Consider the following 14,149-nt stretch of genomic DNA (forward strand, 5'->3'; position numbering starts at 1 on the left):
AAATGTCCGCTGTACAGTACTGATGAGTAAATAGGGAAAAGAATGAGTTCTGATAACATAAACATAAAAACATAGAAACATAGAAAATAGGTGCAGGAGTAGGCCATTCAGCCCTTCGAGCCTGCACCGCCATTCAATGAGTTCATGGCTGAACATGCAACTTCAGTACCCCATTCCTGTTTTCTCGCCATACCCCTTGACCCCCCTAGTAGTAAGGACTACATCTAACTCCTTTTTGAATATGTTTAGTGAATTGGCCTCAACAACTTTCTGTGGTAGAAAATTCCACAGGTTCACCACTCTCTGGGTGAAGAAGTTTCTCCTCATCTTGGTCCTAAAGGGCTTACCCCTTATCCTTAGACTGTGACCCCTGGTTCTGGACTTCCCCAACATTGGGAACATTCTTCCTGCATCTAACCTGTCTAAACCCGTCAGAATTGTAAACGTTTCTATGAGATCCCCTCTCATTCTTCTGAACTCCAGTGAATACAAGCCCAGTTGATCCAGTCTTTCTTGATATGTCAGTCCCGCCATCCCGGGAATCAGTCTGGTGAACCTTCGCTGCACTCCCTCAATAGCAAGAATGTCCTTCCTCAAGTTAGGAGACCAAAACTGTACACAATACTCCAGGTGTGGCCTCACCAAGGCCCTGTACAACTGTAGCAACACCTCCCTGACCCTATACTCAAATCCCCTCGCTATGAAGGCCAACATGCCATTTGCTTTCTTAACCGCCTGCTGTACCTGCATGCCAACCTTCAATGACTGATGTACCATGACACCTAGGTTTCGTTGCACCTCCCCTTTTCCTAATCTGTCACCATTCAGATAATAGTCTGTCTCTCTGTTTTTACCACCAAAGTGGATAACCTCACATTTATCCACATTATACACATTATTCACATTATATCCACATTCTATGGAACACATAAGGAATACAGAAAGGTTTCAGAATGACATCTAGGCAGGGTCAAAACTGTTCTCATTCTTAATAGTCCTTAACAATGATTTTGATGTTTTTTGAAATAGACATCACCTTGATCTGCTATAACAATATATATTCCAGTCTAATTTCTCATTCAACCCATATGCTTGTAGTTTGTGATTTACGATTTTAAAATGACTCACTATTGAATTTAAACTCCTTTCATTAGTAGCTTTTCAGGCAAAAGAACCAAGTATGTGGTTCTAACATCAATATTTATAAACTCTTAGGATTGAGGAAACAATTATCTGCAATCACACAGTAGATACGACTACAAATCTAGGTCAGAAATCCTAGGTGACCCCAGTTGCATTGGTTTGCTTGGGTTGGATCAAAACCAAGCGTTTGCTTTCAAAGCTGAGCGCTGGCACTTGAAGCTGAAATGTGGTGGTACTGTGCTATTTTTAGCAGCTCAGCTTCTTCCTGATGATTACATCACCACTAGCAGCACACTGCAGTTACAACACAGAAACAGCACAAAGAATAAGAGAGATTGGCTGTATTGTCTAGCTGTAGCTGTGCTGGGGCAGAGGGTGGGTGTTGGATTTCAGTTCGATGCTATAGTAGCATGGTAAATTATAAAGCCATTCCATAAAGAAGGGGATTGTGGTTTTGTTACACATACTGATCAAAACAATCTTCACCCAGGTTACAAATGCAGAATGTTGAAGCTTTGTGCAACCGTTGCTAATATATTCCAAATAAACTGCAACATCTTGTTACATTTTCACTTTTGCAGCAAAAATGTTGGTGCCCTCCCCAGAGGGGAGACTGGGAGTCTGACTGGTTCGACAGGGCAAGGTGAGGAGCAGGAGAACACGGCCCTTAACGACTTTCACTTCTAAGTCTCAATCACCCAGATCAAAGCATTGTTAAGAGTTCAAAGTAATTTTGGTGACTTCAGCTCGGCTCTGTGTGGAGAATAATCGATGTACTGCATTGAAAATATCCTTGATTCACCCCACAAAACGAATTGTTTCTGCTCGGTTACACTACACTGAGAGTGTCAAGAACAGGCACTTATTTTGACGTGGAGTGGAATGCTCTGTCAGACATTATCGCAACTTTGTAAAGAGCTCAGTAGTATTTCTGAGAAAGGTTACTGACACCTAGAATTCCCAGTACTGTCAGGGCGGCTTTTCTCATTTTCACTGTTCTCACACTTCTTCCAACAAGCACGAGAGCAAGACTAAACGCCTCCCATTGATACACTTGAGATTCTGTCATTTACGCGAGGGTGTGGAATGCACTGCCAGAGTTAGTGACTGAAGCAGAGATCATGGCAGGACATTTCAGAGTTGCCGCCGTAACTGCGGCGGAAGCGCTAATTCCGAACACAAGCGGAGTTTCCAGCACACCCGCAGGAGGAGTGAGAGCAGCTCTGAGGAAATTCCAAGTACATGTTAACATTTAAGAATGGGTTGGATAGGTGGTTGAAGGAAAGGGGAATAACGCGATATGGGAACAGAGTGAGCAGGTGGGATCAGCACTACTGCTCAGGTGGAGGATAAACACCAACACCCACTGATGGGTCGTGGCCCATTTATGGATCGTGAGCACCACATAATGTTATGTAGTCATGGTAAAACTCAGGTTTCAAGCACTCGTCTTCTGTAAATGGATCATTCCTTACCTTGGAGCGCCTCTAAACGATGGCTCTGAATCACGATGCACAGCTGCAGCACAAGCTGTGGAGCACTTTCCAAAAACGTCGCCAGCAGATGTAACATACTTACATCCGCATACTCATACACCATGTTCCAGTAAAAGCGCCAGCGGTCAAGCTCCCCACTCTGACGGCTTCGGATGCCAAGGTATATAGTGCGCAAATACCTAAAGAGAGAGAGAAAGAGAGTTAAAACCATGATGTTACAAATCAGACAACAATCTAACATCTGACTTCATATATGTGTTTCTGTGTGAATGTGTCTGTGTGTGAATGAGAGAGAGGAAGAGGGTAGTACATTCGCAGCTCGTTAAAAGGATGTAGCCACTTAAAGGTATGTCGGGCAAAGAAGCCAAAAGCTGGAAATCTTTCAAACTTATTTTTTGCTTTTTCAAATACTTTACGGTTCAAAAAAGTTGCTGGTCAAAAACCAGTGACAGCAACAATAGATACAGAATCAGGAATCGGAATGCAGCATAGTTGAGAAAGGGGACATGCTGCTGCATGAGGTGGGTGGGGAAGGGTTTCCCTATTTGGCACTCCAGAGCATTCTCCCTGCAGGACAGCAGTGCAGCAGGCCTGGCAGAAGGCACACAGGCTCAATGCTGTGTGCACCACCGACATGACTTAGAAGCAGATGCAAATGTAGATGGCATAACCTGAGGAACTTATTGCCCATTTAGTGCTGTCCCAGGCCAGGTCCTCACACAATCTTACAGCTCTTTCCCATGCTCCTGATGGGCACGCATTCAAGCTGCAATTGACAATTTGAAAGCCTTGAAGTACAGATCTTCAAAGGCTTTACACATCGTTCACTGTACCACAACCTAGTTTAATGATGCATGGCCACTTACTGAAACACAGGGTGGGTTGAAGCTCGGATACATGTTTGTCACTTTGTATGTGTTTCCCCCCCCCCCCCCCCACCCCCCACTTACAACATTTGAACATTATTGTATGCATCATGACAAATTAGCAGAAAATACAAGGGAACAGCCCTGAGCTGGAGGAGGGCTCGGGAATTACTAGCCTTACATTCTCTTGGAGGAGTTGATCGTGGACATCTTTGGAAATAAGAATATGGAGGAACTATGGAAATGTGAAGCCTAAGGCCTTCCCCAAGGGCTAGTGCCATCCATTTCTTATTTCTGGTCCCCCCTCTCACTCACTCACTAATTGAAGGTGAGCCAGCATTGCAACATTTGTTTCTTTTATATCATTGCAGGGCTGGAAGAGCAGTTGACAGCATTGTCAGTGGTCTAGAACAAGACAGCGCCTAACAGCATCCTGTCTCACTAATGCACATGTGAAGAGGAGCAAGTGATGGGGGCAGATGGTAATATAGCTACCATCAATGATCAATCTACTTTCAAAAATGCATCAGTATCTGAGCACATTAATACTCTCTGTGTGCTAATTTATGATGTTTAAGCATTCTAAAGTCAAACCTTTCCTAAATCTGTTCAAACAGCTTTTAAACCCCTAAACCGGAAAATATTAACAAGAACTTTGAAGCACAAGAGTAAGTAAAATAATGGTACTAGCTGAGGTGGCTCTTGTGAAATGTTGGAGCCCAAAAGCCTGTGGGGTTGATTTTAATCCTCTCTGCCCAGCTGTAACTATTTATTGGGAGAAGAGATGAAAATGCTGGCCATGCTGATCAATGTACCAGTCATCTGTTAATAAATCTATGGGTGGTACACATTGGCTGTATTGATCCCTATACTAGCAGGATAGGAGGTGAAGGCAGAAAAGTTGAGGGCATTGGTGATCTTTTCCTGCTACTGGCTGTGTAAATCCTATGTAAATCCTATGCAAGACCATCAGCAGGCCGGGGCCATCAGAGGGAGCAGCGTGTGGTGGCCTGGCCCGGATATCAGCATGGTCCCGGCCTGCAAGACCATCAGCAGGCCGGGGCCATTGGAGGGAGCAGCGTGTGGCGGCATACCACAGCAGGGAGCAGTGCGTGCTGCTGCAGGAGGACGACGGCTGGGAAGCCAGGTCGCTGATTGCAGTGTGGGCAGGCACAGCAGGAGGGGCGAATGAGCAGCAAGAATTTGTCGATGGAAGGGACCGGGGCCCAGGAGAGGCGTGAGTCTGGGGCCCAGAAGAGGCGAAGGCCCAGGGGCAGCACGGGCCAGCCCACACTGCGATATGTGTGCACGCTCGGTCCGTGCAGCAGAGCTGGTCTCCAGTTTATCTTGGGTAATCCTTGCCACTGGACCAAGACCTAGCTCTATCAAGCCCATGTGGTGGCTGGTGTGCAATGGCCACCACACGTTAAAAAAATCCAAGCACAGGCATCTTCCACCCTCCAAGATGTAGTTCGGGATCTGGAATATTAGGTCCTGCATTGAAACACCTGTGAACTCATTCCTTTTTGGCGTGGAAGCAAGTCATCCTCACTTCGAGGGACTGCCTATGATGATATGATGATGAAATCCTATGTTCTAAATCAGCTGCAGATGTCCTTGCAGTTGATGGTGCAGATGTACAACTAACTTTGTGCCGACCCAGAGCCTATGGAGACTCCTCAGTCACTTGCAGGTAGGTGTGCCAGGGTCTACAGATGTAGCTGGTAACATAATGGCACACACAGGTAGTCTGTCTCTGGTTCTTGCTGGTCTACCTGGCATACCTTGTTTCATATTTTACCATTTCAACTCCAAATAATTTTCTACCTGCCCTCTGTTGAACAAAATAGTTTATTGATTAGGAAGCCAACTTAAAGACAGTTGAAGAGCTGTGTAAACAGATTGAGGAAAGATTTTACTTTAGAATACTTAAACATCATGATTTAGCATATGTGAATTATTAAAGCAACAGTATGAAATATGTGAGTGGTAAAGCTCTCATAGCATGGCTCACCAGTAATAAACTAGCAAATTAAACAATTTATATTTATTAAATCCTGTCCACTAAAATCTCTTCTATTTAAAGTAGATCACCAGTCCTCTGTTAAGACCGTCAGGCATGATACTCCTCTCCCAGAGCTGTCCGAGTGCAATTTGGATGCATACCGAAAGAATTATGATCTCAGCAGCCTATCTTGCTGTCTGGCCTGATTTAAATAACACATCTGCACATTGGGTGAGCAGGATTTTCATGTGGACAGCTTCTGATGACAAATGGTAATTTTCTAAATTAATTTATGCCTGCTGGAAACTGATTTAAATGTCAGTTGTCTTCATACTTACCTATCTTTATATGTCCCCTGTGACTGGGTTTGTGCTGTTCAGCACCCCAAACTGCAGTCCTGGTGACCCTGCCATCTGCCTTGGAAGGTGGCACTATTGCGCCAAGCCATAGGTGGAGGAACAGGGGAAACAAATATGAGTTTGAAGAATGATGGTGCAGAAATAGGTAGAGGATACTGGCTTGACTGTGAAGCCTCTCTTTTTATTTCAGGTGGCATGGGGAAGTTGGACGGGGGATTCTGGCACTGTGCTAGGGACACAGGTGTCAATAAGATATTTATATTTAGTAATTAGACCTCTTGGCCTTACAGAGACAGGCTAATTGCACACAGTTGCACCTTTGCAAAAGAATCATATATTGTGCATTACATGGTATAATGCTCCAATCCTTATAAAACTGAATACTATCCAACTTATCATAAGCAGCATCATGGGAAATTCTCTAATAATTAAAAATAAATAAAGAGCACTCCAGTATGAAGCAGTTTTCAGTCACACACACCTGACTACGTCCAGAAGTTTTTTGCTCAGTTCGCCAATCTTAGTCTAGGCAGTGGAAGGAAAAAAACCAAAATTACCAGAATTTCCATTCCTAATCAAACTCCTGTGGCCCATGCTGGAAATAGGCACAATTGCACAAAATCTGGCTGATTGTGAGATCCTTTGAGTTAAACAGCCTGCTCACTATCCAGGCTCACACATGGGGCAAGGTACTGGAGGGCCGTAAGTGGCTGAGGAATTGTACTCCAGCTAATTAAACAACAGTCACAGCACTCGAAAAGTAACTCATTCTGTAAAACGCTTAGAAATGTTTCAATTACCTGATAAGGTGCTATATAAATGTAAGGTATTAGTCTACTTTTAATAAGACACTGCTTTCAGAAGAGGAGTACGGGAGATAATTGAAAATTAAACAATAACATTTTTGAGAGGAATTCATTTAAAGGCAGCCACAGGCATGTACCCAGGGCCTCCCACTGTGTGACACACTTCGTTAGGGCTTTAATGTATTGTATCACTAGTAATTCCCTATTTAACACATTTAAATCCACTGCTACATCAGGTTAATAGCTTGGGTTTCTTATTGTTAAAACCAAAGCACTTGAATCATAATACAGGTAATGCAATAATAAATGAGAAGGTCTGCACTTTATGCATTGTCCTCACACCATATATTGTTTTTGCTTCCTGCTGCTTGTCCAATGAGCACCACTTTACTCATAAGGGCACTGGCTTGCAGGATTATCTAAAGCTGAGTGGGAAGAGTCTCAGCTCCAGTGGCAGTCTGGCTGGTCAATCATCAACGTTGCCTTGGCATACTGCAAACCAGCCTGCTTCAGATTACAGTTGGTCTAATTTGGTTCCAATCTCCCATTGGCCAGTTGTGTCATCTTAGAGTCAACTTGACCCCAAAGTGACCTCGTTTATATTTCCTGGCCCCACCCCGAGACTGTCAATAATTGGTCATAAAACAGCTGACAGATATGCCTCTGAACTAAGCTAATGATCTGCACAATTGTGGTGTAACCAATTACTAACTAACTGTTATGTATACAATAAAGGTTCAAACTGAGTACTCTTTAATGAAGCAAGGTACAACCTTTGCTCTGCTTTATTTAGGCCTAAAATGGCTGGCCTTTTATACCATCATCGTGCTGCTCAGTGGCCTCCAACAATGACACCATCTGGTGGCTACAAACAGCATGTACATACATGACAATACCCTCCTCTGCGATCTTATCACAGTCTTTCACAGGTTGAGACGGTCTGGTGCTTTACGCTCCCGGGTTGACCGTTTCAGTTCGATTCCGGCCTTGGGTGAATGTACGGAGTCTGTTGTGGCTGATAGCTGGATGGCTGACTTGTTGGGGGCTGGCAGTGACCATGTCAGAAATTGCAAGTCCATTTTTATTGAACAAGTCTGTGATGGAAATTCTGGTTTTACTGATGACCTTTGAGTCCACTGAAGGCTGCTGGTAGGTTGGTTGGTCGTCGATGGTTTCTTCATCGACTGCTCTGGCTCGTCTGTGTGCCTCAGCTTTGTTTGATACATGTGTTTCCTGCAAGTTTGCCCATTCTTGAGCTTAATAACAAATACTCTGTTGCCCTCCTTGGCCATGATCGTAGCAGCAATCCATTTGGGCCTCTGACCATAGTTCAACACATATACAGGATCATTAACAGAAATCTCGCATGACACAGTTGCACGATAGTGGTACCCTTGTTGACTCTGTCTTCTGTTTTCAACATGATTACTTAAATCCGGGTGTATAAGAGATAACTTGGTCTTAAGACCTCTTTTCATCATGATTTCAGCAGGCGAGATCCCTGTGAGTGTGTGGGGTCTTGTCCTGTAACTCAGCAGTATGCAAGACAAGTGGGTCTGCAGTGACCCTTGGGTTAGTCTCCTCATGCTTTGCTTGATAATTTTTATTGCATGTTCTGCTTGCCCGTTGGACACAGTCTTCAACGGTGCTGACCTTACATGTTTTATGCCGTTAAGTTTTACAAACTCCTGAAACACCTAACTGGTGAAGCACGACCCATTGTCGCTCACCACTATGCCAGGCAGACCATGTGTCGCGAACATGACTTTGAGATTCTCTATGGTTGCCGTGGATGTGCTGGATGACATGATTATGCATTCTATCCACTTCCAAAAAGCATCCACCACCACTAAAAACATCATGCCCAGGAAGGGTCCTGCAAAATCTACATTGATCCTGGACTAAGTTTTGGATGGCCCATGACCACAGACTCAACGGCGATTCTGCTGGTGCTTTGCTGAGTTGCATGCAGGTGTTGCACTGATGTACGCATGCTTCCAGCTCAGAATCAATTCCTGGCCACCATACGTGGGACCTGGCGATGGCCTTCATCATCACTATACCAGGATGTGTGCTGTGTAACAAATGCACAAACTTCTCTCTCCCTTTCTTAGGCATTACAACTCGATTGCCCCACAATATGCAATCTGCTTGACTAGACAGTTCGTCCTTGCGACGAATGTACGGTTTGGCCTCCTCACACATTTGCTTAGGTATGGCAGACCAATCCCTTTGAGGATGCAACCCTTTGCCAGCGATAATATCGGGTCCTGGCTGGTCCAGGCCTTAACTTGTTGAGCCGTGACAGGGGTACCTTCACTCTCAAAAACATCCATGCTTAACATTAAATCTGCCAGTTGTGGTATTTCCACCTCCGGTGTGGGCAACGACAACCGGGTCAAAGCCTCGGCACAATTCTCTGTGCCAAATCTGTGACGAATGACATAATCATAGGCAAATAATGTCAACACCCACCTTTGGATGTGGAATGAACCTTTGCTCTCGGAAAACAACGAAATGAGCAGCTTGTGATTGGTCTCTAATACGAAACTCAGACTGAACAGGTATTGATGCATCTTTTTAACACCATACACACACGCTAAAGCTTCTTTTTCTACCATGCTGTAGGCTCTTTCTGCTTTCGACAAACCTTTGGATGCACACGTGGCAGGTTGAAGTTTCCCCGACTTATTGGCTTGTTGTAACACGCAACCAATTCCATATGACGATGCATCCAAAACTAAATGTTTACATGGGTCATAATGTACCAGCAGCTTGTTTGAGCAAAGCAGATTGGTGGCTTTCTTGAAAGCTCTGTCTTGCAATGCGCCCCACACCCAGTTGTTGTCTTTTCTCAATAGCATGCGCAGTGGTTCAAGTAAGGTGCTCAATTTAGGTAGGAAGTTACCAAAGTAGTTGAGTAGACCCAGGAACGAACACAGCTCCATCACGTTCTGCGGCTTGGGTGCATTCTTGATGGCTTTGGTTTTCACATCAGTGAGTCTGATGCCATCAGCGGCGATTTTCCTCCCGAGGAATTCGACCTCCGGTGCCATGAAGATGCACTTCGAGCATTTAAGTCTGAGTCCTACTCTAATGAAACGCAGTAAAACCTCTTCCAGGTTGTTCAGATGTTCCTTGGAGTCATGACCGGTGATCAGGATGTTATCTTGGAACACGACGGTTCTGGGAATGGACTTCAGTAGACCTTCCATATTCCTCTGGAATATTGCTGCAGCCGAGCTAATTCCAAATGGGCAGCTGTGGTAAATAAACAGTTCTTTGTGCGTGTTAATGCACATAAGTCTCTTCGACATCTCGACCAACACCTGCGTCATATAGGTCGACGTCAAGTCCAGTTTTATGAATGACTTCCCTCCGGCTAGCGTCGCAAACAAGTCATCAGCCTTCGGTAACGGGTACTGATCTTGTTTCAAAACCCTGTTGATCGTAGCCTTGTAGTCTCCACAGATTCTGACTGTGCCATCACTTTTCAGCACAGAAACAATGGGGCTGGCCTATTCATTAAATTTGACTGGTGATATGATCCCTTCACGCTGGAGTCTGTCCAGTTCAATTTTGACCTTCTCATCATATATGGCACTGCCCGAGCTTTATGATGGACGGGTGTTGCATTTGAGTCCACGTGGATCTGCACCTTGGCTCCCGTGAAGTTGCCGATACCCAGATCGAACAGCGAGAGGAACTTGCTCAATACTTGGGCACATGTATCTTCCTCTGACGACAACGCCTTTATGTCGTTCCAGTCGCATCTGATTTTCTCCAACCAGCTCCTGCCGAGCAGCGTTGGGCCATTGCCTGGAACAATCCACAACTTGTGAACCGCACCGTTGTACGACACATTAATTTCTGCACTGCCAATCACCTTCATCAGTTCTTTGGTATACGAGTACAGCTTGGCGTTAACAGGGCTCAGCCTGGGCCTCACAGTCTTAGTATCCCACAGCTTATTAAATGCCCTCTCATTCATGATCGATTAACTCACCCCTGTGTCCAGTTCCATCGATACCGATATCCCGTTAAACTTCACTTTAATCAAAATTGGTTTACTCTTGGTTATGAAAGAGTGCAGTCCATACACTTCCTCCTCTGGCATCTCGGATTAATTATCCAGATCCGCGCTAGTCTGACTCTCATCCTCCACGTGGTGTGTCGCAGCTCGCTTGCTCATCTGTGGACACTTGCGTTGGAGATGCCTCACTCTCAGACAGCCTTTGCAACTATATTGCTTAAATCAGTACTGGTGCCGATGATTTCCCCCACAATGCCAACACGGAGAAGTCGGATACATTCCCTCTGGAGGACTTTGGGCAGCCACAGGTTTCGCGAATGCAGCCGGATAGGCCCTGCCATGTGCTGCTCTGCCGAACGCCAAATCATTTGTGAACACAGCTGGATAGGCCCTGCCATGTGCCATTCTGCTGAACGCCGAATCAATCACATTTACAGTACTTGCCGAGGTTCGGTTTTTCACCGATATTTGCTTTAAACTCCTGTCCGTCGTCATACATGATTGAGCGATCTGGATGGCCCTTTTTAAATCCAACTCCTCCACCGCCAGAAGTTTGCGCAGGATCACCTCGTGGTTGATATCGATAACAAAGAAGTCCCGCAGCATGTCTGCCAACACCGTCCCGAACTTGCACGGTCCCGCTAGATGTCTCAGGTCGGCAACGAATTTCGCCGCGCTCTGGCCCTCCGATCGAATGTGTGTATAAAACCTGTATCTCGAGATGATGGTGCCGTCGTCTGGCTCGAGGTGCTCCCGTATCAATGTACACAACTCCTCATACGTTTTCTCTGTTGGATCACTAGGCATGAGTAGATTCTTTATCAGACCGTAGATCTTTGAACCACACACAGTGAGGAACACGACCCAGCGCCGATCTGTATCGTCGATTCCCTTCATTTTGTTGACCACGAAGTACTGGTTCAAACGGCTCACAAAGTCTGCCCAATCTCCCTCCACAAATCGCTCTAAAAATCCAATCGTGCTCATTTTGCAAACAAAGATTCTTGTATTCTCGTCACCAAATGTTATGTGTGCAATAAATGTTCAAACTGAGTACTGTTTAACTAAGCAATGTACTACCTTGGCTCTGCTTTATTTAGGCCCAAAGTGTCTGACTCACAAAATGGCTGGCCTTTTATATCAGAGCAGTACCATGTGCGTACATAACACTAACGCAATTACATTTCCAATTCCTGAAAATTGGTCGAGCACATTCCCTGTGAGAGTTATTGTAAGATGTAAGTTGCCGTGCATAGAAGGATCATGAGACGACATGTAAAGATCATGTGCAAACAAAAGCCTTGAGGATTACGGCAGTGGTCTAATTCCAATTCTGATCAGTATAAAAAGTCTATTGAATTGGCTTTAAAATTATTTCAACTGATTTTCTGATTATTCCTCCTCTTTCAAGTAACCTTAGCAATCTGAACAAAGGAGAATAGCAGACAGATGGTGCATTGCAGTTATGTCCACCTTTAATGCCTAGTTCTGGAAAAATTTAGTGCTAACGTCAGCACCTGAATCCTTGATATGCACTCACAGTTTTGTGAAGCTGTGTATCAGGAAAGCTAATGTGTAAAATTCACACCCATGTGATATGCGTTTGCACAGTCTCAACCCAAACCAGTGTTAGCAATTCTAATTCACACTCATTTTCATAATTCAGCATTAAATGGTATAATGGCACTCAGAAAGGATGCGGGTTTAGTAGGGGTGCTGTTCTAAGGCTGTTTGAGGCACGCTGTTAAGAGTAAAGGCAATGGTGCTTTATAGGACCTGGGTGTGCTCATTGCTGATGCTGGATGACAAATATGAAGAACTAATCCACTCCCCAGTACTGACATTGTTCATCTAATAGAGTATGCTTTTATTTAAAATACAGTCCTAACTGCTGCAGTCATTCTACTTCCACTACACTTGCATAGGGTGTCTGTGAGCAGTTTTTACAGTTTATTTCCCTGTTATAATATTTAGCTCTGGTGTGTCTGAGTAGCTTTTCTGTGCCTGCTGTTAGCAGCTTAAGTAGCTCTCATCTCTATTAGATTTCCACATAACTTGCTGCATAGTTTGACACTTCCGAATGAGACTGATTTCAAACTAATTGTACTAATAAAAATGATAGTAATCCTGTGATTACATAGCTACATAGTATTTACAGCACAGAAACAGGCCATTCAGCCCAACAGGTCCATGTTGGTGTTTATATTCTACACAAGCCTCCTCCTACACTTCTTCACCTAACCCCATCAACATATCCTTCTAGTCCTTTCTCACTCATGTGTTTATCTAGCTATAGACGAACCACTGCTGCAGCTGCGTTAGAATATATCTTTAAAAACAAGTTAGGGAACCATTCATATAAAATCAGAAAATGCTGGAAATATTCAGCAGGTCAGGCAGCATCTGTGGAGAGAGAAACAGAATTAATGTTACAGGTTGATGAACTTTCATCAGAGCTGGAAAGAGGTTAGAGATATAAAAGGTTTTAGGCAAGCGCAGAGGCAAGGAAAGGGGAGAGGTGAGGAAATAACAAAAGGAAAGGTCTGTGATAGGATGGAAGGCAAAAAAGATTAAATGACAAAAGGGATGATAGTGCAAGGCATCATTCTGTACAACCAGAGATTAACTAGATGCTGTGATTCACACTCTGTTGCTCCTTGTGGCTAAACTATGGAAGGTTAGTGCTTACGTTTTCATAAGAACATAAGAAACAGGAACAGGAGCAGGCCACACGGCCCCTCGAGCCTGCTCCATCATTCAATAAGATCATGGCTGATCTGATCATGGACTCAGCTCCACTTCCCGCCCGCTCCCCATAACCCCTTATCCCCTTATCGTTTAAGAAACTGTCGATTTCTGTCTTAAATTTATTCAATGTCCCAGCTTCCACAGCTCTCTGAGGCAGTGAATTCCACAGATTTACAACCCTCTGAGAGAAGTAATTTCTCCTCATCTCTGTTTTAAATGGGCGGCCCCTTATTCTAAGATCATGCCCTCTAGTTCTAGACTCCCCCATCAGTGGAAACATCCTCTCTGCATCCACCTTGTCAAGCCCCCTCATAATCTTATACATTTTGATAAGATCAACTCTCATCCTTCTGAATTTCAATGAGTAGAGACCCAACCTACTCAACCTTTCCTCATAAGTCAACCCCCTCATCCCCAGAATCAACCTAGTGAACCTTCTTTGAACTGCCTCCAAAGCAAGTATATCCTTCGTAAATATGGAAACCAAAACTGCATGGAGTATTCCAGGTGTGGCCTCACCAATACCTGATATAGCTGTCACAAGACTTCCCTGCTTTTATACTCCATCCCCTTTGCAATAAAGGCCAATATACCATTGGCCTTCCTGATCACTTGCTGTACCTGCATACTATCCTTTTGCATTTCATGCACAAGTACCCCCAGGTTCCACTGTACTGCGGCATGTTTGCAATC

General features: G+C 44.5%; 1 protein-coding gene across 1 annotated transcript in view; it reads right to left on the reverse strand.

The window, feature by feature from the left end:
- The window catches only part of xkr4 (XK related 4), a 489,059-nt gene that overhangs the window by 164,370 nt on the left and 310,540 nt on the right, over positions 1 to 14,149 (reverse strand). Inside the window, exon 2 of the mRNA XM_070875743.1 lies at positions 2,619 to 2,818. Coding sequence (XP_070731844.1) covers positions 2,619 to 2,818 — 200 coding nt within the window. The remainder of the gene's footprint in view (positions 1 to 2,618; positions 2,819 to 14,149) is intronic.

This window comes from Pristiophorus japonicus, chromosome 1 (genome assembly GCF_044704955.1).
Source record: "Pristiophorus japonicus isolate sPriJap1 chromosome 1, sPriJap1.hap1, whole genome shotgun sequence".
Classification (NCBI taxonomy): domain Eukaryota; kingdom Metazoa; phylum Chordata; class Chondrichthyes; family Pristiophoridae; genus Pristiophorus; species Pristiophorus japonicus.